Here is a 26,899-nt window from a genome sequence, read left to right as displayed (position 1 = left end):
CCCCAAAACCCCCATTTTTCCCCCCAAAATCCCCATTTTTTCCCCAAAATTCCCATTTCCCCCCCAAATTCCCATTTTCCCCCCCAAATTCCCATTTTTTTCCCCAAAATTCCCATTTTTCCCCCCCAAAACTCCCATTTTTCCCCCCGAAATTCCCATTTTTCCACCTAAAATCTCCAATTTTTCTCCTAAAACCTCCATTTTTCTCCCCAAAATCCCCATTTTCCCCCCCAAATTCCCATTTTTCCCCCCCAAAATCCCCATTTTCCCCCCAAAATCCCCATTTTTTTCCCCAAAATCCCCATTTTTTCCCCCCAAAATCCCCAATTTTCTCCCCAAAATTCCCGTTTTTCCCCCCAAAATCCCCATTTTTCCCCCCAAAATCCCCATTTTTCCCCAAAATCCCCATTTTTCCCCCCAATCCCCACCTTGCTGGCGCTGGCGATATCCACGGCGTCGGCGATTTCCCGCTGCGAGATCCTCGCGGGATCCTCGCCCGGATCCGCCTCCAAAAACCTGCGGGAAAGGGAAAATTTGGGGAAAATCCCGGGAATTTGGGGAAATTCGGGGATTTGGGGGAGATTTTTGGGCTTTCCTGGTGAATTTTTTGGGATTTCTGAGGGATTTTTGGGAGAATTTATTGAATTTTTGGGATCATTTGTGGATTTTTTGGGATCATTTATGGATTTTTGGGAGAATTAATGGAATTTTTGGGATCATTTGTGGATTTTTTGGGATCATTTATGGATTTTTGGGAGATTTAATGGAATTTTTGGGATTATTTTTGAATTTTTGGGATAATTTATGGATTTTTTGGGATCATTTATGGATTTTTTGGGATAATTTAGGGAATTTTTGGGATAATTTATGAATTTTTTAGGATCATTTATGGATTTTTGGGAGAATTAATGGAATTTTTGGGATAATTTATGGATTTTTGGGAGAATTAATGGAATTTTTGGGATAATTTATGGATTTTTGGAGATAATTTATGGATTTTTGGGATCATTGATGGATTTTTGGGAGAATTAATGGAATTTTTGGGATCATTTATGGATTTTTTGGGATAATTAATGGAATTTTTGGGATCATTTATGGATTTTTTGGGATAATTTATGGATTTTTGGGATCATTTATGGATTTTTGGGATCATTTATAGATTTTTTGGATCATTTATGAATTTTTTAGGATAATTTAGGGATTTTTTGGGATAATTTATGGAATTTTGGGATAATTAATGGAATTTTTTGGATAATTTATGAATTTTTGGGATAATTAATGGAATTTTTGGGATAATTTATGAATTTTTGGGATAATTAATGGAATTTTTGGGATCACTGATGGATTTTTGGGGATAATTAATGGATTTTTGGCAGAATTAATGGAATTTTTTGGATAATTAATGGAATTTTTGGGATCATTTATGGATTTTTTGGATAATTAATAGAATTTTTGGGATCCCTGACGAAATTTTTGATGAATCTTTACAAATAATTAATGAATCTTGATGAATAATTAACGATCTTGATGAATAACTAATCAGCCTTTAGTAATAATTAATGATCTTCAGGAATAATTCATGAATCTTGATTAATAACTAACAACTCTTTAATAATTAATGATCTTTATGAGTAATTAATTATTTTTGGGAATAATTTCTGTATTTTTGAGGATAATTCAAGGATTTTTGGGATATTTCAAGGGGGATTTTTTGGGATTCCCGTTGGATTTTGGGGCATTCCCGGAATTCTGGGGGGATTTTTCTCACCCTGGCTCCTCGGGCAGGAGGGGTTCCCATCTTGCTGCTTTTTCTGCTGCTGAATTTTCCCGATTTTCCAAATTTTTCAGGTGCCAGCGGAGCCGGGGGGCGACGGCGCGGGGCTGGGGGGGAGGGGAAATGTGGGGTTAGAGCCAAATTCCCTCAAATTTCAGCCAAATTCCATCAAATTTCACCCAAATTCCCTCGAATTCCACCCAAATCCCACCAAAATCCCTCAAATTGCACCTAAATTCCCTCAAATTCCACCAAATTCCAGCCAAATTCCCTCAAATTCCATCTAAAATCCCTCAAATTTCACCCAAATTCCCTCAAATTCCACCCAATTCCAGCCAAAGCCCCCAAGTTCCCTCAAATTTCACCCAAATTCCCTCAAATTCCATCTAAAATCCCTCAAATTTCACCCAAATTCCCTCAATTTTCACCCAATTCCCTCAAATTCCACCCAAATCCCATCAAAATCCCTCAAATTGCACCTAAATTCCCTCAAATTCCACCCAATTCCACCCAAATTCCCTCAAATTCCACCCAATTCCAGCCAAATCCCCCAAGTTCTCTCAAATTTCACCCAAATTCCCTCAAATTCCATCTAAAATCCCTCAAATTTTACCTCAAATTCCCTCAAATTCCATCTAAAATCCCTCAAATTTCACCCAAATTCCCTCAAATTCCACCCAATTCCACCCAAAGCCCCCAAGTTACCTCAAATTTCACCCAAATTCCCTCAAATTCCATCTAAAATCCCTCAAATTTCACCCAAATTCCCTCCAATTCCACCCAAATTCCCTCAAATTCCACCCAAATTCCCTCAAATTTCACCCAAATTCCCTCAAATTCCACCCAAATCCCTCAAATTCCACCCAAATCCAGCCAAATCCCACCAAAATCCCTCAAATTGCACCTAAATTCCCTCAAATTCCACCCAATTCCAACCAAATCCCCCAAGTTCTCTCAAATTTCACCCAAATTCCACCCAAATTCCCTCAAATTCCACCCAATTCCCTCAAATTCCACCCAAATTCCCTCAAATTCCATCTAAAATCCCTCAAATTTCACCCAAATTCCCTCAAATTCCACCCAATTCCAGCCAAATTCCCCCAAGTTCCCTCAATTTCAGCCAAATTCCCTCAAATTGCACCCAAATTCGACCCAAAATCCCTCAAATTTTGCCCAAGTTCCCTCAAATTACACCCAAATTCCCCCTATTTCCCTCAAATCCCCTCAGGACCCCCCAAAATCCCCTCAGGGACCCCACGAATCCCCAAAAAACTTCCCCAAATATCCCGTTTCCCTCAAATCCCCTCAGGATCCCAAAAATCCCCTCAGGACCCCTCAAATCCCCTCAGGTCCCTCCAAATCTCCTCAGGGACCCTCAAATCCCTTCAGGGACCCCCCGAATCCCCCCAAAATTCCTCAAAATCTCCCCAAATCCCCCCTATTTCCCTCAAATCCCCTCAGGATCACAAAAATCCCCTCAGGGTCCCTCAAATTCCCTCACAGAGCCCCCAGATTCCCTCAGGGACCCTCCAAATCCCCCCTATTTCCCCAAAACCCCCCTCAGGAACCCCCAAAATCTCCCCAAAACTCCTCAAAATCTCCTCAAATCCCCCCTGTTTCCCTCAAATCCCCTCAAGATCCCAAAAATCCCCTCAGGGACACTCCGAATTCCCAAAAATGTCCCCAGATCCCCCCTATTTCCCTCAAATCTCCTCAGGATCCCCCAAAATCCCCTCAGGGACCCTCCAAATCTCCACTAGTTCCCAAAAAAACCCCTCAGGAACCCTCCCAATCTCCCCAAAATCTCCCCAAAATCTCCCCAAATCCCCTCTATTTCCCTTAAATCCCCTCAGGATCCCCCCAAATCCCCTCAGGATCCCCAAAATCCCCTCAGGATCCCCCCTCTTTTTACCGCTTTCTCGTCCGCGCCCCGCAGGAACCTCTTCACTCTGGGCCGCGGCACCGGCGCCGGCCCGGGGAACGGGTCCGTTCTCTGCGGGAAAAGAGGGAATGAGACTGGGACCACCCCAAAAATCCTCTCGAGATTCCCGAAATCCCCCAAATTGGATGAATTCTCGCCCCTTCCCCTCACTCACCCCGGACACGCCGCCCGCCATCACGACCATGCGGAGATACCACGCCTACTTCCGGGTGAGGAGCCAATCCGATTGAAGGGCGGGAAAAAAAACCCGACCAATCAGCGCGAAGCGGCGCGGGAAAAGGTTGAAGGCGGAGGCGCCATCTTGGGTGAGGGCAAAGCGGGTATCGAGCAAAGCACGGGCGCCATCTTTGTTGTGGGCAGCACCATTTTGGGTGAGGGCGCAGGGCGCGGCCGCCGCCATCTTTGTTGAGGGCAAATCTCCGCCCGCCAATTCCAGGTCGGTTTTCCCAAATTTTGTTCCATCCCAAATTCCCTTTTTTTTTTTCCTTCAAGAAGCGATTCCCCTTCCCAAACCTCTCCTTTTTATCCTGAATTTTTATTTTTAAAAATATCGGTATTTTTTCCTCAAAAATGCGCTTCCCTCCCTCCCCCTCCCCCTCACGAAAATTCGTTTTTATTCCCCCAAATTCCACGCGGATTTCCTGAATTTTGTTATTCCCGAAAAATTCTCTCCCATTCCCTCCAAAAAAAACCCCTTTTGTCTCAAAAATCCGCTTTAATTCCCCAAAATCCCCTCAGGAATTCCCCAAAAACTCCACTTTTATCCTCAAAATTCCACATCCCACCCCAAAATCCTCCTTTTCTTACCCAATTTTCCCGTTTTTTCCCCCAAAATTCCCAAAAATTTCCTTTTCTTTCCCAATTTTCCCCCCAAAATCCTCATTTTTTCCCAATTTTACCATTTCCCCCCTCAAAATTCCCAAAAATCCTAATTTCTTTCCCAATTTTCCCGTTTTTCCCCCAAAATTCCCAAAAAACCTAATATTTTTTCCCAATTTTCCCGTTTTTCCCCCCAAATCCTCATTCTTTTCCCCACTTCTCCCATTTTCCCCCCAAAATTCCCAAAAATCCGAATTTTTTTTCCCCAATTCCCCCAAAATTCCCAAAAATCCTCATTTCTTTCCCAATTTACCCATTTTTTCCCCAAAATTTTCCTTTTCTTTCCCAATTTTCCCCCAAAATTCCATTTCATCCCCCCCAAAAATCCTCATTTTCCCCCAATTTTCCTCATTTTTTCCCCCAATTTTCCCGTTTTCCCTCATTTTCCCCCCAAAAAAATCCACTCCAGCTCCACAAAAACTCCGCTTTTATTCCCAAAAATTCCCGTTTTTCCCGATTTTCCCCTTTTTCTCCTCATTTTTTCTTGGACACTCCCACGGTCCTCCCGCGGCGCCCGGTGGTCTTGGTGTGCTGACCCCTCACCCTCAACCTGAAATGAGCCAAAAAACCCGGATTTAACCCCAAAATTCCCGGGATTTTGGGAAATTTGGGATGGGGGAATTGGGGTTTTTGCCCAAAATCGCGGTTTTTACCCCCAAAAGTGGCGCAGGCCGCGGTGGGCTCGGATCTTCTTGAGGCGCTCCAGGTCCTCGCGGAGTTTGTTGTCCAGGCCGTTGGCCAAAACCTGAGGGGATTTTGGGGGGAAAAAGGGAGAAATTGGGAAAATTTGGGAGAAAATTGGGGAAATTGGGAAAAATGGGGGAAAAATGGGGGAAAATATTGGGAGAAATTGGGGGAAATTGGGAAAATTGGGGGAAAAATTTGGGAGAAATTGGGGGAAATTGGGAAAATTGGGGGAAAAATTTGGGAGAAAATTGGGAAAAAATTGGGGAAAAATGGGGGGAAAATTGGGGGAAATTGGGGAAAAATTGGGGGAAAAAATTGGGAGAAATTGGGGGAAATTGGGAAAATATTGGGGAAAAAATGGGGGGAAATTGGGGGAAATGGGGGAAAAATGGGGGAAATTGGGAAAAAAATGGGGGAAATTGGAGGAAAAAAATGAGGGAAAGATTGGGGGAAATTGGGAAAAATGCGAAAAATTGGGAAAAAATTGGGGAAAAAATGGGGGAAAATTGGGAAAAAAAATGAGGGAAAAATTGGGGGAAATGGGGAAAATTGGGGGAAAAATTTGGGAGAAAATTGGGGGAAAATTGGGAAAAAAAAGGGAAAAATTGGGGGAAATTGGGAAAAAAATGGGGGAAAAATTGGGGGAAATTGGGGAAAAATTGGGGAAAAATTGGGGAAAAATGGGGGGAAAATTGGGGGAAATTGGGGAAAAATTGGGGGAAAAAATTGGGAGAAATTGGGGGAAATTGGGAAAAAATGGGGAAAAAATTGGGGGAAATTGGGAAAAATGGGGGAAAATTGGGAAAAAAAATGAGGGAAAAATTGGGGGAAATTGGGAAAAAATGGGAAAATTGGGGGAAAAAATTGGGAGAAATTGGGGGAAATTGGGGGGAAAAAATGGGGAAAAAATTGGGGAAAATTGGGAAAAAATGGGGAAAAATTGGGGGAAATTGGGAAAAAAATGGGGGAAAATTGGGGGAAATGGGGGAAAATTTGGGAGAAAATTGGGGGAAATTGGGAAAAAAATGGGGGAAAAAAATTGGGGGAAATTGGGAAAAAAATGGGAAAATTGGGGGAAAAAATTGGGAAAAAACGGGAAAAATTGGGGAAAAAAGGGAAAAAATGTGGGGGGGAAAGGGGGAAAAAATGGGAAAAATATGAAAAAATCGGGGAAAAGGAGGAGAAATTGGGAAGAATTGGGGGGAAAGGGGGAGAAATTGGGAAAATAGGGAAAAAATGGGAAAATTGGGGAAATATTGAAGGAAAATTGGGGAGCAAAGGGGGAAAAATGGGGGAAAATTGGGAAAAAATGGGGGAAATTGGGGAAAAAAAATTGAGAAAAATTGGGGGAAATTGGGGGAAAAAGAGGAAAAAATGGGGGGAAAATTGGGAAAAATGGGAATAAAATGTGGATAAAGAGAGAAAAATGGGAAATAAAGGGAAAAAATTGGGAAAAAATCAGGAAAAAAAGGAATAAAATGTGGAAAAATGGGAAATAAAGGGGAAAAATTGGGGAAAAATCAGGGAAAATCAGGGAAAATGGGAATTTTGGGGCCACACCTGGGAATATTTTCCATCCTTGACGTCCTTCTGCCTGTTGAGGAACCAATCAGGAATTTTGTACTGCCGGGGGTTCTGCATGATGGTGATCACCCTCTCCACCTGGGGACACAAAAAAACCCAAATTTGGACCCAAAAAACCCCAAAACTGGAAAAAAATCCCAAATTTGGACCCAAAAAACCCCAAAACTGGAAAAAAATCCCAAATTTGGACCCAAAAACCCCAAAACTGGAAAAAAATCCCAAATTTGGACCCAAAAAACCCCAAAACTGGAAAAAAATCCCAAATTTGGACCCAGAAAATACCCAAAACTGGAAAAAAATCCCAAATTTGGACCCAAAAACCCCAAAACTGGAAAAAAATCCCAAATCTGGACCCAAAAAACCCCAAAACTGGAAAAAAATCCCAAATTTGGACCCAAAAAACCCCAAAACTGGAAAAAAATTGCATCAAAAACGGCTGAAATGTCCCAAAAATGTCCCAAATCCCCAAATTTTGACAAAAAAATCCCAAATTTGGACCCAAAAAACCCCAAAACTGGAAAAAAATCCCAAATTTGGACCCAAAAAACCCCAAAACTGGAAAAAAATCCCAAATTGGGACCCAAAAAATACCCAAAACTGGAAAAAAATCCCAAATTTGGACCCAAAAAACCCCAAAACTGGAAAAAAATCCCAAATTTGGACCCAAAAAATACCCAAAACTGGAAAAAAATCCCAAATTGGAACCTAAAAACCCCAAAACTGGAAAAAAATCCCAAATTTGGACCCAAAAAACCCCAAAACTGCAAAAAAATTGCATCAAAAATGGCTGAAATGTCCCAAAAATGTCCCAAATCCCCAAATTTTGACAAAAAAATCCCAAATTGGGACCCAAAAAACCCCAAAACTGGAAAAAAAACCCAAATTGGGACCCAAAAAACCCCAAAACTGGAAAAAAATCCCAAATTTGGACCCAAAAACCCCAAAACTGGAAAAAAAATCCCAAATTTGGAACCTAAAAACCCCAAAACTGGAAAAAAAATTGCATCAAAAATGGCTGAAATGTCCCAAAAATGTCCCAAATCCCCAAATTTTGACAAAAAAATCCCAAATTTGGACCCAAAAAACCCCAAAACCGGAAAAAAATCCCAAATTTGGACCCAAAAAACCCCAAAACTGGAAAAAAAATTGCATCAAAAATGGCTGAAATGGCACAAAAATGTCTCAAAGTGACCTGAAAATGTCCCCAAGCCACCAAAAATGTCCCCAAATTTGTCCCCAAGGTGTCCCCAAGGTGTCACCTCGTCCTCGGTGAGCTCCAGGTGAGTTTTCTCAGGTCAATGTCGGCCCCAAATCCACCCCAAAACCCCCTGGAATCACCCCAAAACCCCCCAAAATGTCCCCAAATTGTCCCCAAATTGTCCCCAAAGTGTCCCCAGATGTCCCCAAGATGTCCCCAGGTGTCCCCAAGGTGTCCCCAAGGTGTCACCTCGTCCTCGGTGAGCTCCAGGTGAGTTTGCTCAGGTCGATGTCGGCCCCAAAACCCCCAGAAATCAGCCCAAAACTGCCCCAAATCCCCTCAAAACCCCCCAAATTGTCCCCAAAGTGTCCCCAGATGTCCCCAAAGTGTCCCCAGGTGTCCCCAGGGTGTCCCCAGATGTCCCCAGGTGTCCCCAAGGTGTCACCTCGTCCTCAGTGAGCTCCAGGTGAGTTTTCTCAGGTCAATGTCGGCCCCAAATCCACCCCAAAACCCCCTGGAATCACCCCAAAACCCCCCAAATTGTCCCTGAAGTGTCCCCAAAGTGTCCTAAATTGTCCCCAAGGTGTCCCCAAAGTGTCCCAAAGGTGTCCCCAGGTGCCCCCAAGGTGTCCCCAGATGTCCCCAAGGTGTCCCCAAGGTGTCACCTCGTCCTCGGTGACCTCCAGGTGAGTTTGCTCGGGTCGATGTCGGCCCCAAAACCCCCAGAAATCACCCCAAAACTGCCCCAAACCCCCCTAAATGTCCCCAAATTGTCCCCAAAGTGTCCCTAAAGTGTCCCCAGATGTCCCCAAGATGTCCCAAGGTGTCCCCAAGGTGTCCCCAGGTGTCCCCAAGATGTCACCTCACCCTCGGTGAGCTCCAGGTGAGTTTGCTCAGGTCGATGTCGGCCCCAAATCCACCCCAAAACCCCCTGGAATCAGCCCAAAACCCCCCAAAATGTCCCTAAAATGTCCCCAAAGTGTCCTAAATTGTCCCCAAATTTGTCCTCAGGTGTCCCCAGGTGTCCCCAAGGTGTCACCTCGTCCTCGGTGAGCTCCAGGTGAGTTTGCTCAGGTCGATGTCGGCCCCAAAACCCCCTCAAATCACCCCAAAACTGCCCCAAACCCCCCTAAAATGTCCCTAAAGTGTCCCCAAAGTGTCCCTAAAGTGTCCCAAAGGTGTCCCCAGGTGTCCCCAAGGTGTCCCCAGATGTCCCCAAGGTGTCCCCAAGGTGTCACCTCGTCCTCGGTGAGCTCCAGGTGAGTTTGCTCAGGTCAATGTCGGCCCCAAATCCACCCCAAAACCCCCTGGAATCAGCCCAAAACCCCCCAAATTGTCCCCAAAATGTCCCTAAAGTGTCCCCAGATGTCCCCAAGGTGTCCCAAGGTGTCCCCAAGGTGTCCCCAAGGTGTCACCTCGTCCTTGGTGAGCTCCAGGTGAGTTTGCTCAGGTCGATGTCGGCCCCAAAACCCCCAGAAATCACCCCAAAACTGCCCCAAACCCCCCTAAAATGTCCCTAAAGTGTCCCCAGGGTGTCCCCAAGGTGTCCCCAAGGTGTCCCAAGGTGTCCCCAGGTGTCCCCAAGGTGTCACCTCGTCCTCGGTGAGCTCCCCAGCGCGTTTGGTCAGGTCGATGTCGGCCTTGCGCAGCACCACGTGAGCGTAGCGCCGCCCCACGCCCTGCGGGGACAGCGAGGGGACAGTGTCCCCAAAGTGTCACCAAAGTGTCACCAAAGTGTCCCCAAACACCCCCAGTGTCACCAATGTGTCACCAAACACCCCCAGTGTCACCAAAGTGTCACCAAAGTGTCACCAAACACCCCCAGTGTCACCAATGTGTCACCAAAGTGTCACCAAACACCCCCAGTGTCACCAAAGTGTCACCAAAGTGTCACCAAATCCCCCCAAAGTGTCACCAGTGTCCCCAAATCCCCCCAAAGTGTCCCCAAATCCCCCCAAAGTGTCACCAAACACCCCCAAAGTGTCACCAAAGTGTCCCCAAACACCCCCAGTGTCACCAAAGTGTCACCAAAGTGTCACCAAACACCCCCAGAATGTCCCCACACACCCCCAAAGTGTCACCAAAGTGTCCCCAAACCCCCCCCAGATGTCCCCAATCCCCCTCAAGCCCCCCCAGGTGTCCCCAAACCCCCCCCAGGTGTCCCCAAACCCCTCCCAGGTGTCCCCAAACCCCCCCCAGGTGTCCCCAAGTCCCCCCAGGTGTCCCCAAACCCCCCCCAGGTGTCCCCAAACCCCTCCCAGGTGTCCCCAAACCCCCCCCAGGTGTCCCCAAGCCCCCCCCAGATGTCCCCAAGTCCCCCCAGGTGTCCCCAAGTCCCCCCAGGTGTCCCCAAACCCCCCCAGATGTCCCCAAACCCCCCCCAGATGTCCCCAAACTCCCTCCAGATGTCCCCAAACCCCCCCCAGGTGTCCCCAAACCCCCCCCAGGTGTCCCCAAACCCCCCCCCAAATGTCCCCAAACCCCCCCCAGGTGTCCCCAAACCCCCCCAGGTGTCCCCAAACCCCACCCCAAATGTCCCCAAACCCCCCCAAACCCCTCCCAGGTGTCCCCAAACCCCCCCCAGGTGTCCCCAAGCACCCCCCAGGTGTCCCCAAGCCCCCCCAGGTGTCCCCAAACCCCCCCCAGGTGTCCCCAAGTTCCCCCAGGTGTCCCCAAACCCCCCCAGGTGTCCCCAAACCCCCCCCAGGTGTCCCCAAACCCCCCCCAGGTGTCCCCAAACCCCCCCAGGTGTCCCCAAACCCCCCCCAGGTGTCCCCAAACCCCCCCAGGTGTCCCCAAGCCCCCCCAGATGTCCCCAAACCCCCCCAGGTGTCCCCAAACCCCCCCCAGGTGTCCCCAAACCCCCCCAGGTGTCCCCAAGCCCCTCCAGGTGTCCCCAAACCCCCCCCAGGTGTCCCCAAGCACCCCCAGGTGTCCCCAAGCCCCCCCAGGTGTCCCCAAGCACCCCCAGGTGTCCCCAAACCCCCTCAAGCCCCCCCAGATGTCCCCAAACCCCCCCCAGGTGTCCCCAAGTCCCCCCAGGTGTCCCCAAACCCCTCCCAGGTGTCCCCAAACCCCTCCCAGGTGTCCCCAAACCCCTCCCAGATGTCCCCAAGTCCCCCCAGGTGTCCCCAAACCCCCCCAGGTGTCCCCAAACCTTGATGGCGGTGATGGCGAAGGCGATCTTGCGGCGCCCGTCGATGTTGGTGTTGAGCACCCGCAGAATGTGCTGGAACTTCTCGGGGATCACCAGCGACTGAGGGGACATTTGGGGACATTTGGGGACATCTGGGGATGTTAGGGGACATCTGGGGACGTTTGGGGACACCTGGGGGGGGCTTGGGGACATCTGGGGGAGGTTTGGGGATACCTGGGGGGGCTTTAGGCGGTTTGGGGACACCTGGGGGGGGGTTTGGGGACACCTGGGGGGGGTTTGGGGACACCTGGGGGGGGTTTGGGGACACCTGGGAGGGGTTTGGGGACACCTGGGGGGGTGCTTGGGGACACCTGGAGGGGCTTGGGGACACCTGGAGGGGCTTGGGGACACCTGGGGGGGGGTTTGGGGACACCTGGGGGGGGTTTGGGGACACCTGGGGGGGGTTTGGGGACATCTGGGGGGGGGTTGGGGACATCTGGGGGGGGTTTGGGGACATCTGGGGGGACTTGGGGACACCTGGGGGGGGGTTTGGGGACATCTGGGGGGGGTTGGGACATTTTTAGGGGTTTGGGGACAACTTGGGGACAGTTTTAGGGAATTTGGGACATTTTGGGGACAATTTTAGAGGCTTTGGGACACTTTGGGGACAGTTTTAGGGTCTGGAGACACTTTGAGGACATTTGGAAGGGTCTGGGGACACCTTGGGGACAGATTTAGAAAATTTGGGACACTTTGGGGACAATTTTAGGGCATTGGGGACACCTGAAAGGGCCTGGGGACTCTTTGGGGACAATTTTAGGAGATTTGGGACATTTAGAAAGGGTCTGGAGACACTTTGGGGACAGATTTAGAGGGATTGGGGACACCTGGTGGGGTTGGGGACACCTTGGGGACACTTTAAGGAGATTGGGGACATCTGAAAGAGCCTGGGGACAGCTCGGGGACAATTTCAGGAAGCTTAGGGACATTTAGAAAAGGACTGGGGACACTTTGGGGACATTTTTAGGGGAATAGGGACATTTAGAAATGGATTTAGGACATTTTGGGGACAGTTTTAGGGTCTGGGGACACCTTGGGGACATTTTTAGGGGAATTTGAGACATTTAGAAAGGGACTGGGGACACTTTGGGGACAGATTTAGAGGAGCTGGGGACACCTGGAGGAATTGGCGACACCTTGGGGACAATTTTAGGGAACCGGGAACACTTTGGGGACAGTTTTAGGCCAATTTGGGACAATTTCAGCTGCGTTTTGGGGCATTTTGGCGACAACTCGGGGCCGCTTTGAGGCGACAGCTCCGTGAGGGGAGCGAAGCCCGCCATGACACCTGAGGGGAGGAGGGAAAGGCGGGGGAGGGGGGGTCGGATATTCGCGCTCATCCCGCCGCCATCGCCGCACGCCGCCGCTCCCTTCCCGCCCCGCCGCCTCCATCGGTGCCGCCGCCATCTCCCCGAGCCCTTCCCGCCGCTCGCCACCCTCCCCTGGCGCCGATGGCGGCGGATCCCTCCCGCTGCCTCACCATGGCTGCGGCCTCCCGGTGCTGAGGGGAAAGAAGAGGAAGAACGCGGAAGTGACGTCACGCGCAGTGCGTCAACAAGATGGCGGCGCAGACGGAGGTAAGCGCCGGCACCGGGAGAGCTTTAGGGGAGAATCCAAGGATTTTCTGAGGGAACTTTTGGGATTTTCGTGGGGATTTGGGAATTTTTTGGGATGGCGGAAGGGGTGGCGGGGTCGCTGAAGCGGTTTTGGCGCAGGTGGCGGCGATGGAGGCGCCGCTGGAGGCGGAGCTGGAGGCGGAGCTGGACCTGGAGGGGGCGGAGCTGGAGGAAGTGGATGGTGAGAAGGGGCGGGGGCCTCAGGGGGCGTTTATGAATAATTCATAAGGGGCGTGGCTTCTCCGAAGAGAAATGAGGGGTGCGTTCAGAGTGGGCGTGGTTTAAGGGTAGAGGGGCGTGGTTTTTACCTTATTTGGGCATGCATCGCCGCTGGGGGCGTGACCACCAGCCTTATATGGGCATGACTCACAAGCTGACGACGCATTGCCGCCAAACGAGGGGGCGTGGCCTGATGGAGGGGGCGTGGCCAACGCGGACGGAACCATTTGGGCAGCGCGCGGGGGGGGTCGGGACGTTCAATTCCGACTTTTTTCCTCATTTTTTTCGCGTTTTTTCCAATTTTTTCCATTTTTTTCCCCATTTTTTCGCCGTTTTTCCCATTTTTTCTCTCATTTTCGCCCTCCTTTTTCCCAGTGCACATCCAGGAGAACCTGGAGGACGCCCTGGTGCAGGAGGCGCTGCAGACCGTGAGTGGCTCCTCTCCAAAATGTCCCAAAATTTCCACAAATGACCCCAAAAATGTCCCCAAATGTCCCCAAATTGCCGTTCCAGGGCGTGGACCTGCGCCAGTATTCCCGGCAGGTGGAGCTGGAACTTCAGGAAGTGGAAAGAGCCTCGATCCAGGATTGTATCCTCAAAAATTGTCCCCAAAAATGCATCAAAATCACCTAAAAATGGCCCCAAATCCCCAAAAAGTGTCCCCAAAGTGTCCCCTGGGTGTCCCAGATGTCCTCAAACCCCAAAAAATCCCCTAAAAATGCCCCAAAATGCCCTAAAATGCCCCAAAATCCTCTAAAATTGTCCCCAAATCCCCAAAAAGTGTCCCCAAAGTGTCCCCTGGGTGTCCCAGATGTCCCCAAACCCCCCCAGATCCCCTAAAAATGCCCCAAAATGCCCTAAAATGCCCCAAAATCCCCTAAAAAAGTCCCCAAAATTGCCCAGAATTGTCCCCAAAGTGTCCCCTGGGTGTCCCTGATGTCCTCAAACCCCAAAAAATCCCCTAAAAATGCCCCAAAATCCCCTAAAATGTCCCAAAATCCTCTAAAATTGTCCCCAAATCCCCAAAAAGTGTCCCCAAAGTGTCCCCTGGGTGTCCCAGATGTCCCCAAAGTGTCCCCAAACCCCCAAAAATCCCCTAAAAATGCCCCAAATTCCCCTAAAAATGCCCCAAAATCCTCTAAAATGTCCCCAAAATTGCCCAGAATTGTCCCCAAAGTGTCCCCTGGGTGTCCCAGATGTCACCAAACCTTCAAAAATCCCCTAAAAATGCCCCAAAATCCCCTAAAAATGCCCCAAATTCCGCTAAAATGTCCCCAAAATTGCCCAGAATTGTCCCCAAAGTGTCCCCTGGGTGTCCCTGATGTCCCCAAAGTGTCCCCAAACCCCCAAAAATCCCCTAAAAATGCCCCAAATTCCGCTAGAAATGCCCCAAAATCCCCTAAAATGTCCCCAAATCCCCCAGAATTGTCCCCAAAGTGTCCCCTGGGTGTCCCAGATGTCCCCAAAGTGTCCCCAGGTGTCCCTTGACCCCTCAGACATCCGGGAGAGCGAGAACATCGCGGAGCTGCACAACCAGATCAGCGCCTGCGACGCCATCCTCGAGGTGACGGCACCAAAATGGCCCAAAATTGCCCCAAAATGACCCAAAATGGCAACAAATGGCCCAAAAATGGCCCAAAATGCACAAAAATGGCGTAAAATGGCACAAAAATGGCCCAAAATGGCACCAAATGGCCCCAAAATGGCATCAAAATTGCACCAAAATGTCAGCAAAATGCCCCAAAATGGCACAAAATGGCACCAAAATGTCTCAAAATGGCCCCAAATGGCCCAAAATGTCACCAAAATGGCCTAAAATGGCACAAAAATGGCCTAAAATGGCACAAAAATGGCCAAAATGGCTCCAAAATGGCTCCAAAATGGCATCAAAATGGCCCAAAATGTCTCAAAATGCCCCAAAATGGCCTAAAATGGCTCAAAATTGCACCAAAATGTCAGCAAAATGCCCCAAAATTGCCCCAAAATTGCTCCAAAATGGCACCAAAATGTCCCAAAATGCCCCAAATGGCACCAGAATGTCTCAAAATGGCCAAAAATGGCATCAAAATGATACAAAATGCACCAAAATGGCACCAAAATGTCCCAAAATGGCCTAAAATGGCCCAAAATGCCCCAAAATGCCCCAAAATGGCCTAAAATGTCCCAAAATGCCCCAAAATTGCCCCAAAATGGCCCCAAAATGGCCTAAAATGTCCCAAAATGCCCCCAAAGGCCACAAAATGTTCTAAAATTGCCCCAAAATTGCTCCAAAATGCCCCCAAATGTCTCAAAATGTCCAAAAAAATGGCCCAAAATGGCTGAAAATTGCCCCAAAATGCCCCAAAATGTCCCAAAATGTCCCAAATGGCACCAAAATGTCCCAAAATGGCCCCATAATGGCCCGAAATGTCCCAAAATGGCCTAAAATGTCCCAAAATGGCACAAAATGTCCCAAAATTGCCCCAAAATGACCCAAAATGGCACCAAATGGCCCAAAAATGGCCCAAAACGCACAAAAATGGCGTAAAATGGCACAAAAATGGCCCAAAATGGCGCAAAATGGCACCAAAATGGCCCAAAATGGCCCAAAATGGCCCAAAATTGCCCAAAATGTCACCAAAATGGCCCAAAATGGCACCAAAATGGCCAAAAATGGCATCAAAATGATACAAAATGACCCAAAATGCCCCAAAATGGCACCAAATGTCCCCAAAATGTCCCAAAAATGGCCCCAAATGTCACCAAAATGTCTCAAAATGGCCCCAAATGGCCCCAAATGTTCCAAAAATGTCCCAAAATGCCCCCAAAGGCCCCAAAATGTTCTAAAATTGCCCCAAAATTGCTCCAAAATGCCCCCAAATGTCTCAAAATGTCCAAAAAAATGTCCCAAAATGGCCCCATAATGGCCCAAAATGCCCCAAAATGTCCCCAAAATGTCCCAAATGGCACCAAAATGTCCCAAAATGGCCCCATAATGGCCCAAAATGTCCCAAAATGGCCTAAAATGTCCCAAAATGGCACAAAATGTCCCAAAATTGCCCCAAAATGACCCAAAATGGCAACAAATGGCCCAAAAATGGCTCAAAATGCACAAAAATGGCGTAAAATGGCACAAAAATGGCCCAAAATGGCACCAAATGGCCCCAAAATGGCCAAAAATGGCCAAAAATGGCATCAAAATGATACGAAATGACCCAAAATGCACCAAAATGGCCCCAAAATGGCCCAAAATGTCTCAAAATGCCCCAAAATGTTTCAAAATGGCCCAAAATTGCCCCAAAATGGCACCAAAATGGCCCCAAATTGCCCAAAAATGTCCCAAAATTGCACCAAATGGCACCAAAATGTCCCCAAAATGGCCCAAAATGGCCCAAAATTGCCCCAAAATGCCCCAAAATGGCCCCAAAATGCCCCAAAATGCCCCAAAATGTCCCCAAAATGGCCCAAAAATGTCACAAAATTGCCCCAAAAAACCCAGAAAAAAAATCTCTAAAAAACATGGAAAAAATCCCCAAAAATTCCCCAAAAAATCCCAAAAATTCCCAAAAAATCTCAAAAATTCCCAAAAAAATCCCCAAAATTCCCAAAAAAATCCCAAAAAATCCCAAAAATTCCCAAAAATTCCCAAAAAAATCCCAAAAATTCCCAAAAAAATCCCAAAAAATCCCCAAAATTCCCAAAAATTCCCAAAAAAATCCCAAAAATTCCCCCAAAAAATCCCAAAAATTCCCCAAAAAATCCCAAAAATTCCCCCAAAAAATCCCAAAAATTCCCCAAAAAATCCCAAAAATTCCCAAAAAAATCCCCAAAATTCCCCAAAAAATCCCAAAAATTCCCAAAAATTCCTGAATTGTCCCAGAATGGTCCCCAAGTGTCCCCAAAATCTCCAAACCCTCCTGGAACCCCTAAAAAAATCCCCAAAAAATCCATAAAAAACCCTAAAAATCACCAAAAAAATCCAGAAAAAATCCAAAAAAAATCCAAAAAAAATCCAAAAAAAATCCGAAAAAATCCGGAAAAATTCCCCAAAATTCCTGAAAATTCCTGGAATTTTTTCCCGTTGTTTTCAGCGCATGGAGCAGATGCTGGGCTCGTTCCAGAGCTCGCTGAGCTCGCTGAGCTGGGAGATCCGAGCCCTAAAAAAATCCCCTAAAAATCACCAAAAAAATCCGGAAAAAATCTGAAAAAAATTCCCAAAAATTCACAAAAAAATCCCAAAAATTCCCAAAAAAACCTGGAAAAATTCCCAAGAATTCCTGAATTGTCTTTGCATGTCCCAAGCATCTCCAAACCCTCCTGGAACCCCTAAAAAAATCCCCAAAAAATCCATAAAAAACCCTAAAAATCACCAAAAAAATCACCAAAAAAATCCGAAAAAAATCGGAAAAAAATCCAAAAAAAATCCAAAAAAAATCCAGAAAAAAACCGGAAAAATCCCAAAAATTCCTAAAAAACCTGGAAAAATTCCCAAAAATTCCTGAATTGTCTCTGCATCTCCCAAGCATCTCCAAAAAAATCCGAAAAATATCTGAAAAAAATCTGAAAAAAATCCAAAAAAATTCCAAAAAAAATCCGAAAAAAATCCAAAAAAAATCCAAAAAAAATCCGAAAAAAATCCGAAAAAAATCCAAAAAAATTCCGGAAAAATTCCTGAAAATTCCTGGAATTTTTTCCCGTTGTTTTCAGCGCATGGAGCAGATGCTGGGCTCGTTCCAGAGCTCGCTGAGCTCGCTGAGCTGGGAGATCCGAGCCCTAAAAAAATCCCCTAAAAATCACCAAAAAAATCCCCAAAAATTCACAAAAAAATCCCAAAAATTCACAAAAAAATCCCAAAAATTCCCAAAAAAACCTGGAAAAATTCCCAAAAATTCCTGAGTTGTCCCTGCATGTCCCAAACATCCTCAAACCCTCCTGGAACCCCTAAAAAAATCCCCAAAAAATCCATAAAAAACCCTAAAAATCACCAAAAAAATCCGAAAAAAATCCAAAAAAAATCCAAAAAAAATCCAAAAAAAATCCAAAAAAATCCCAAAAAATTCCCAAAAATTCCCAAAAAATTCCTGAAAATTCCTGGAATTTTTTCCCGTTGTTTTCAGCGCATGGAGCAGATGCTGGGCTCGTTCCAGAGCTCGCTGAGCTCGCTGAGCTGGGAGATCCGAGCCCTAAAAAAATCCCCTAAAAATCACCAAAAAAATCCGGAAAAAATCTGAAAAAAATTCCCAAAAATTCACAAAAAAATCCCAAAAATTCCCAAAAAAACCTGGAAAAATTCCCAAGAATTCCTGAGTTGTCCCTGCATGTCCCAAACATCCTCAAACCCTCCTGGAACCCCTAAAAAAATCCCCAAAAAATCCATAAAAAACCCTAAAAATCACCAAAAAAATCCGAAAAAAATCCGAAAAAAATCCAAAAAAAATCCAAAAAAAATCCCAAAAAATCCGGAAAAATTCCCAAAAATTCCCCAAAATTCCGGAAAATTCCTGGAATTTTTTCCCGTTGTTTTCAGCGCATGGAGCAGATGCTGGGCTCGTTCCAGAGCTCGCTGAGCTCGCTGAGCTGGGAGATCCGAGCGCTAAAAAAATCCCCTAAAAATCACCAAAAAAATCCAAAAAAATTCCCAAAAAAATCCAAAAAAAATCCAAAAATTCCAAAAAAAATCCCAAAAATTCCTGAATTGTCCCAGAATGGTCCCAAGTGTCCCAAACATCCCCAAACCCTCCTGGAACCCCTAAAAAAATCCCCAAAAAATCCATAAAAAACCCTAAAAATCACCAAAAAAATCCGGAAAAAAATCCAAAAAAATCCAAAAAAAATCCGAAAAAATTCCAAAAAAAATCCGGAAAAATTCCAAAAAAATCCGGAAAAATTCCCAAAAATTCCTGGAATTTTTTCCCGTTGTTTTCAGCGCATGGAGCAGATGCTGGGCTCGTTCCAGAGCTCGCTGAGCTCGCTGAGCTGGGAGATCCGAGCCCTAAAAAAATCCCCTAAAAATCACCAAAAAAATCCGGAAAAAATCTGAAAAAAATCCCCAAAAATTCACAAAAAAATCCCAAAAATTCCCAAAAAAACCTGGAAAAATTCCCAAGAATTCCTGAGTTGTCCCTGCATGTCCCAAACATCCCCAAATCCCTCCTGGAACCCCTAAAAAAATCCCCAAAAAATCCATAAAAAACCCTAAAAATCACCAAAAAAATCCGAAAAAAATCCAAAAAAATTCCAAAAAAAATCCAAAAAAATTCCAAAAAAATCCGGAAAAATTCCTGAAAATTCCTGGAATTTTTTCCCGTTGTTTTCAGCGCATGGAGCAGATGCTGGGCTCGTTCCAGAGCTCGCTGAGCTCGCTGAGCTGGGAGATCCGAGCCCTAAAAAAATCCCCTAAAAATCACCAAAAAAATCCGGAAAAAATCTGAAAAAAATTCCCAAAAATTCACAAAAAAATCCCAAAAATTCCCAAAAAAAGCTGGAAAAATTCCCAAGAATTCCTGAATTGTCTCTGTATCTCCCAAACATCCCCAAACCCTCCTGGAACCCCTAAAAAAATCCCCAAAAAATCCATAAAAAACCCTAAAAATCACCAAAAAAAATCCGAAAAAAATCCGAAAAAATTCCGAAAAAAATCCGAAAAAAATCCAAAAAAAATCCAAAAAAATTCCTAAAAATTCCTAAAAAGCCTGGAAAAATTCCCAAAAATTCCTGAGTTGTCCCTGCATGTCCCAAACATCCTCAAACCCCTCCTGGAACCCCTAAAAAAATCCCCAAAAAATCCGGAAAAAATCCGTAAAAAATCCAAAAAAAATCCGAAAAAAATCCAAAAAAAATCCAAAAAAAATCCGAAAAAAATCCAAAAAAATTCCGGAAAAATTCCGGAAAATTCCTGGAATTTTTTCCCGTTGTTTTCAGCGCATGGAGCAGATGCTGGGCTCGTTCCAGAGCTCGCTGAGCTCGCTGAGCTGGGAGATCCGAGCGCTGCAGGGCCAGGCCGGGGCCATGAACCTGCGGCTGCGGAACCGGCGCCAGGTGAGGGAGAGGCTCGGGGGGCTCCTGGACGAGCTGGTGGTGCCCCCTGAGATGATCAGGTGAGCAAAAAACGGGAATTCCGGGAGAGAATTCCGTGGGAAAACGGGAATTCTGGGGAAAAAATGGAATTTTGGGGGAAAAATGGGAAAAAAATTGGATTTTTTGGGGAAAAAATGGGGAAAAAATGGGATTTTTGGGGGAAAAAATGGGATTTTTTGGGGTCAGGAGATGATCAGGTGAGGAAAAAATGGGAATTCTGGGAGAGAATTCCATGGGAAAATGGGAATTCTGGGAAAAAATGGGATTTTGGGGGGAAAAATGGGATTTTGAGGGAAAAAAACGGGATTTTGGGGGGAAAAAATGGGAAAAAAATGGGATTTTTTGGGGAAAAATGGGATTTTTTGGGGTCAGGAGATGATCAGGTGAGCAAAAAACGGGAATTCCGGGAGAGAATTCCATGGGAAAACGGGAATTCTGGGGAAAAAATGGGATTTTGGGGGAAAAAATGGGATTTTTTGGGGAAAAATTGGGATTTTTTGGGGAAAAATTGGGATTTTTTGGGGAAAAATTGGGATTTTTTGGGGTCAGGGGGTGCTGGAGGAGCTGGTGGTGCCTCCTGAGATGATCAGGTGAGCAAAAAACGGGAATTCCGGGAGAGAATTCCATGGGAAAATGGGAATTCTGGGGAAAAAATGGGATTTTGGGGAAAAATGGGATTTTGGGGGAAAAAAACGGGATTTTGGGGGGAAAAAATGGGGAAAAAATGGGATTTTTTGGGGAAAAAATGGGATTTTTTGGGGGAAAAAATGGAATTTTTGGGGAAAAAATGGAATTTTTTGGGGTCAGGAGATGATCAGGTGAGCAAAAAACGGGAATTCCGGGAGAGAATTCCATGGGAAAATGGGAATTCTGGGGAAAAATGGGATTTTGGGGAAAAAAATGGGATTTTTTGGGGAAAAAATGGGAAAAAAATGGGATTTTTTGGGGAAAAATGGGATTTTTTGGGGAAAAATTGGGATTTTTTGGGGGAAAATTGGTATTTTTTGGGGAAAAATTGGGATTTTTTGGGGAAAAATTGGGATTTTTTGGGGAAAAATTGGTATTTTTTGGGGAAAAAATGGGATTTTTTGGGGTCAGGGGGTGCTGGAGGAGCTGGTGGTGCCTCCTGAGATGATCAGGTGAGCAAAAAACGGGAATTCCGGGAGAGAATTCCATGGGAAAACGGGAATTCTGGGGAAAAAATGGGAAAAAAAATGGGGTTTTTGGGGGAAAAAATGGGGAAAAAATGTGATTTTTTGGGGAAAAAATGGGATTTTTTGGAGTCAGGGGATGATCAGGTAAGGAAAAAACGGGAATTTGGGATGGAAAAATGGGAATTCTGGGAGAGAATTCCATAAAAAATGGGATTTTGGGGGAAAAAATGGGATTTTTCTGCCAGAATTCTCCCATTTTTTCCCATAATTTCCCCATTTTTTCACGGATTTTCCCCATTTTTTCACCATTTTTCCCCCGATTTCCACGGGAATTTTTTCCCTATGGAATTTTTTCCCATGGAATTTTTTCCCAGAATTTCCTCATTTTTTCCCATAAATTTCCCCATTTTTAGATAGATTTTCCCCATTTTTTCCCATAATTTCCCCATTTTTTCACGGATTTTCCCCATTTTTTCACCCAAACTCCCTCAATTTCCACCAGAATTTTTCCCATGGAATTTTTTCCCATTTTTCTGAAATTTCCCCATTTTCTACCAGAATTTCTCCATTTTTTTTCCTGTAATTTCCCCATTTTTTCCCATAATTTTCCCATTTTTTCACGGATTTTCCCCATTTTTTCACCCAAACTCCCCCAATTTCCACCAGAATTTTTCCCCATGGAATTTTTTCCCATGGAATTTTTTTTCCCATTTTTTTGAAATTCCTCCCTTTTTTAACCAGAATTTCCCCATTTTTGGCCATAAATTCCCCATTTTTTCACCATTTTTCCCCCGATTTTCACCGTTTTTTTTCCCTATGGAATTTTTTCCCATTTTTCCATGGAATTCTCTCCCCCCCAGCGTGATCCTGGAGTCTCCGGTGACGTCCCCGCAGTTCCTGGAGCAGCTGGAGCCCCAAATCTTGGCATTCCCCCATTTTTTCACGGATTTTCCCCATTTTTTCACCAAAACTCCCCCAATTTCCACCAGAATTTTTTCCCATGGAATTTTTTTCCCATTTTTACCAGAATTCTCCCATTTTTTCCCACAATTTTCCCATTTTTAATGGAATTTCTCCATTTTTGACCATAATTTTCCCATTTTTTCACGGATTTTCCCCATTTTTTCACCCAAACTCCCCCAATTTCCACCAGAATTTTTCCCCATGGAATTTTTCCCCATGGAATTTTTTCCCTATGGAATTTTTTCCCTATGGAATTTTTTCCATGGAATTTTTTCCCATTTTTACCAGAATTTCTCCATTTTTGGCCATAATTTCCCCATTTTTTTTCCTGTAATTTCCCCATTTTTTACCATAAATTCCCCATTTTTTCACGGATTTTCCCCATTTTTTCACCATTTTTCCCCCGATTTTCACCGTTTTTTTTTCCCTATGGAATTTTTTCCCATGGAATTTTTTCCCAGAATTTCCTCATTTTTTCCCATAAATTTCCCCATTTTTAGATAGATTTTCCCCATTTTTGGCCATAATTTTCCCATTTTTTCACGGATTTTCCCCATTTTTTCACCATTTTTCCCCCGATTTTCACCGGTTTTTTTCCCTATGGAATTTTTTCCCATTTTCCCATGGAATTCTCTCCCCCCCAGCGTGATCCTGGAGTCTCCGGTGACGTCCCCGCAGTTCCTGGAGCAGCTGGAGCCCCAAATCTTGGCATTTCAATGGCATTCCCCCATTTTTTCACGGATTTTCCCCATTTTTTCACCCAAACTCCCCCAATTTCCACCGGATTTTTCCCCATGGAATTTTTTCCATTTTCCCATGGAATTTTTTCCCATTTCACTGAAATTCCCCCATTTTTAGATGGATTTTCCCCATTTTTTCCCAGAATTTCCCCATTTTTTCCCATAATTTTCCCATTTTTTCACGGATTTTCCCCATTTTTTCACCATTTTTCCCCCGATTTCCACGGGAATTTTTCCCTATGGAATTTTTTCCCATGGAATTTTTTCCCTATGGAATTTTTTCCATGGAATTCTCTCCCCCCCAGCGTGATCCTGGAGTCTCCAGTGACGTCCCCGCAGTTCCTGGAGCAGCTGGAGCCCCAAATCTTGGCATTTCCCCATTTTTTCACGGATTTTCCCCTTTTTTTCACCAAAACTCCCCCAATTTCCACCAGAATTTTTTCCCATGGAATTTTTTCCCATTTTTTACCAGAATTCTCCCATTTTTTCCCCCAATTTTCCCATTTTTTAATGGATTTTCCCCATTTTTCCCATAATTTCCCCATTTTTTCACGGATTTTCCCCATTTTTGGCCATAAATTCCCCATTTTTTCACCATTTCTCCCCCAATTTCCACAGGAATTTTTCCTTATGGAATTTTTTCCCTATGGAATTTTTTCCATGGAATTTTTTCCCATTTTTACCAGAATTCTCCCATTTTTTACCATAAATTCCCCATTTTTACCAGAATTCTCCCATTTTTGGCCATAATTTCCCCATTTTTTCACGGATTTTCTCCATTTTTTCACCAAAACTCCCCCAATTTCCACTGGAATTTTTCCTTATGGAATTTTGTCCATGGAATTTTTTCCCATTTTTTACCAGAATTCTCCCATTTTTTTACCATAAATTCCCCATTTTTTCACGGATTCTCCCCATTTTTTCACCCAAACTCCCCCAATTTCCACCAGAATTTTTCCCCATGGAATTTTTTCCCTATGGAATTTTTCCCCATGGAATTTTTTCCCATTTCACTGAAATTCCCCCATTTTTCACCAGAATTTCCCCATTTTTTACTAGAATTTCCCCATTTTTGGCCATAAATTTCCCATTTTTTCACGGATTTTCCCCATTTTTTTCACCCAAACTCCCCCAATTTCCACCAGAATTTTTCCCATGGAATTTTTTCCCATTTTTCTGAAATTTCCCCATTTTCTACCAGAATTTCTCCATTTTTTCCTGTAATTTCCCCATTTTTGGCCATAAATTTCCCATTTTTTCACGGATTTTCCCCATTTTTTCACCCAAACTCCCCCAATTTCCACCAGAATTTTTCCCTATGGAATTTTTTCCCATGGAATTTTTTCCCATTTTTCCCATGGAATTCTCTCCCCCCCAGCGTGATCCTGGAGTCTCCGGTGACGTCCCCGCAGTTCCTGGAGCAGCTGGAGCCCCAAATCTTGGCATTCCCCCATTTTTTCACGGATTTTCCCCATTTTTTCACCAAAACTCCCCCAATTTCCACCAGAATTTTTCCCCATGGAATTTTTTCCATGGAATTTTTTCCCATTTTTACCAGAATTTCCCCATTTTTTCCCATAATTTCCCCATTTTTTCACGGATTTTCCCCATTTTTTCACCATTTTTCCCCCGTTTTTCACCGTTTTTTTCCCTATGGAATTTTTTTCCTATGGAATTTTTTCCATGGAATTTTTTCCTATTATTTACCAGAATTCCCCCATTTTTTACCAGAATTTCCCCATTTTTTGCCATAAATTTCCCATTTTTTCACAGATTTTCCCCATTTTTTCACCAAAACTCCCCCAATTTCCACCAGAATTTTTTCCCATGGATTTTTTTCCCATTTCACTGAAATTTCCTCATTTCTAGGTGGAATTTCTCCATTTTTTCCCGTAATTTCCCCATTTTTGGCCATAAATTTCCCATTTTTTCACGGATTTTCCCCATTTTTTCACCAAAACTCCCCCAATTTCCATGGAATTTTTTCCCTATGGAATTTTTTTCCATGGAATTCTCTCCCCCCCAGCGTGATCCTGGAGTCTCCGGTGACGTCCCCGGGGTTCCTGGAGCAGCTGCGGGCTCTGGACGCGCAGCTGGGGGCGGTGAAGGCTCAGGCGTTCCGGGACACGCTCGCCTGCGCCGACGTCCAGCACGTCCTCGACCGCCTGCGCATCAAGGTGGGCACGCAATTCCCAAAATTCCCAGAATTCCCAAAAATCCCCCAATTCCCAGCACCGGAAAAGCCAAAATTCCCGCCGGAAATAAGGCAAAAATCTCGGAATTTTCAGTTTGAAAGGCGGGAATTGCCGGTTCTGAATCCCGAGATTTCCAGGGCAAAAATCTCGGAATTTTCAGCTTAAAAATCTTGGAATTTTCAGCCAAAAATCTTGGAATTTTCAGCTCAAAATTCCCAAAATTCCCAGCCCAAAAATCTTGGAATTCCCAGCCCAAAATTCCCCAAAATTCCCAAAAAACCCCCAAAATGCCCCAAAAATTCCCCAAAATTCCCAAAAATTCCCCAAAATCCCCCAAAATTCCCCAAATTTCCCCAGAATTCCCAAAAAATTCCCAAAAATTCCCAAAAAATTCCCCCCAAATTCCCCAAAATTCCCAAATAATCCCCCCAAAATTCCCCAAAATTTCCCCGAAATGCCCCAAAATTCCCCCAAAATTCCCCAAAGTCCCCCAAATTCCCCAAAATTCCCCCAAATTCCCCAAAAATTCCCCAAAATTCCCCAAAAATCCCCAAAAATTCCCAAAAATTCCCCAAAATTCCCCCCCAAATTCCCCAAAATTCCCCAAAAATTCCCAAAAATTCCCCAAAAATTCCCCAAAAATCCCCCAAAAATCCCCCCAAAATTCCCCAAAAATTCCCAAAAATTCCCTAAAATTCCCAAAAAATTCCCCCAAAAATTCCCCAAAATTCACAAAAAATCCCCAAAATTCCCAAAAATTCCCAAAAATTCCCCCAAAATTCCCCAAAATTCCCCAAAATTCCCCAAAAATTCCCAAAAACCTCCCAAAAATTCCCTCCAAAATCTCCGAAATTTGGCCCAAAAATCCCCCAAATTCCCCAAAATTCCCCAAAAATTCCAAAAAATTCCCAAAAATTCCCAAAAATATCCCAAATTTTTCCAAAAATTCCCCCCAAAATTCCCAAAAAATTCCCCAAAAATTCCCAAAAATTCCCCAAAAATTCCCAAAAATTCCCCAAAAATCCCCCAAAATTCCCAAAAATTCCCAAAATTCCCCAGAATTCCCATTTTTCCCCCAGGCCGTGACGAAAATCCGGGAATTCGTTCTCCAGAAGATTTATTCCTTCCGGAAGCCGATGACGAATTATCAGATCCCGCAGAATTCCCTGCTCAAGTACAAGTGAGGAAAAAAACCCCAAAAATCTGGGAATTCCCAAAGAAATCTGGGAATTTCCAAAAAAATCTGGGAATTCTCAAAAAAAATCTGGGAATTCCCCCCAAAAATCTGGGAATTTCCCAATAAAATCTGGGAATTCCCAAAAAAATCTGGGAATTTCCCAAAAAATCTGGGAATTCCTAAAAAATCTGGGAATTCACCAAAAAAATCTGGGAATTCCCAAAAAAATCTGGGAATTCCCAAAAAATCTGGGAATTCTCAAAAAAAATCTGGGAATTTCCAAGAAAATCCGGGAATTCCCCAAAAAAATCTGGGAATTCTCAAAAAAAATCCGGGAATTCCCAAAAAAATCTGGGAATTCTCAAAAAAAATCTGGGAATTTCCATAAAAAATCTGGGAATTCCAAAAAAAAATCTGGGAATTCCTCAAAAAAATCTGGGAATTCCCCCAAAAAATCCAGGAATTTCCAAAAAAAAGACGGGAATTTCCAAAAAAATCTGGGAATTTCCAAAAAAAATC

The 26,899-nt window shown here is 44.8% G+C and overlaps 3 protein-coding genes across 3 annotated transcripts in view; 1 reads left to right on the top strand and 2 right to left on the bottom strand.

Annotated features, from left to right (window-relative positions):
• The window catches only part of WDR46 (WD repeat domain 46), a 33,614-nt gene extending 29,669 nt beyond the window's left edge, over nucleotides 1-3,945 (bottom strand). Inside the window, exons 1-4 of the mRNA XM_086870707.1 lie at nucleotides 3,871-3,945; nucleotides 3,687-3,767; nucleotides 1,769-1,881; nucleotides 429-516 (exon numbers count right to left, since the gene is read on the bottom strand). Of these exons, the coding sequence (XP_086726833.1) occupies nucleotides 429-516; nucleotides 1,769-1,881; nucleotides 3,687-3,767; nucleotides 3,871-3,900 (312 nt within the window). The 5' untranslated portion in view covers nucleotides 3,901-3,945. The remainder of the gene's footprint in view (nucleotides 1-428; nucleotides 517-1,768; nucleotides 1,882-3,686; nucleotides 3,768-3,870) is intronic.
• Nucleotides 3,946-5,005: 1,060 nt separating this feature from the next.
• RPS18 (ribosomal protein S18) lies at nucleotides 5,006-12,999 on the bottom strand. The gene is made up of 6 exons (XM_086870866.1): nucleotides 12,741-12,999; nucleotides 11,222-11,320; nucleotides 9,657-9,743; nucleotides 6,843-6,944; nucleotides 5,249-5,340; nucleotides 5,006-5,145 (listed from the first exon to the last, which is right to left on the bottom strand). Exons 1-6 carry the CDS (start codon nucleotides 12,741-12,743, stop codon nucleotides 5,070-5,072), a joined length of 459 nt encoding a protein of 152 aa, XP_086726992.1. The 5' UTR covers nucleotides 12,744-12,999; the 3' UTR covers nucleotides 5,006-5,069.
• VPS52 (VPS52 subunit of GARP complex) overlaps nucleotides 12,756-26,899 on the top strand; it is a 55,022-nt gene continuing 40,878 nt past the window's right edge. The window contains exons 1-8 of the mRNA XM_086870864.1: nucleotides 12,756-12,837; nucleotides 12,976-13,057; nucleotides 13,471-13,523; nucleotides 13,609-13,684; nucleotides 14,592-14,659; nucleotides 19,996-20,171; nucleotides 25,035-25,185; nucleotides 26,283-26,383. Coding sequence (XP_086726990.1) covers nucleotides 12,820-12,837; nucleotides 12,976-13,057; nucleotides 13,471-13,523; nucleotides 13,609-13,684; nucleotides 14,592-14,659; nucleotides 19,996-20,171; nucleotides 25,035-25,185; nucleotides 26,283-26,383 — 725 coding nt within the window. The 5' untranslated portion in view covers nucleotides 12,756-12,819. The remainder of the gene's footprint in view (nucleotides 12,838-12,975; nucleotides 13,058-13,470; nucleotides 13,524-13,608; nucleotides 13,685-14,591; nucleotides 14,660-19,995; nucleotides 20,172-25,034; nucleotides 25,186-26,282; nucleotides 26,384-26,899) is intronic.

The sequence above is a fragment of the Cyanistes caeruleus genome, chromosome 33 (genome assembly GCF_971803275.1).
Source record: "Cyanistes caeruleus chromosome 33, bCyaCae1.hap1.1, whole genome shotgun sequence".
In the NCBI taxonomy this organism is placed as follows: domain Eukaryota; kingdom Metazoa; phylum Chordata; class Aves; order Passeriformes; family Paridae; genus Cyanistes; species Cyanistes caeruleus.
This window is presented reverse-complemented; position numbering and strand designations above follow the sequence as displayed.

Bases quoted from the DNA above. Each gene is read 5' to 3' on its own strand.
- RPS18 (XM_086870866.1), bottom strand. The intron at 5,341-6,842 runs GTGTGGCCCCAA...AAATCCCCTCAG, and splicing joins AGGATGGAAAATATTCCCAG to GTTTTGGCCAACGGCCTGGA. The intron at 5,146-5,248 runs GTAAAAACCGCG...GGCTCATTTCAG, and splicing joins GGCCTGCGCCACTTTTGGGG to GTTGAGGGTGAGGGGTCAGC.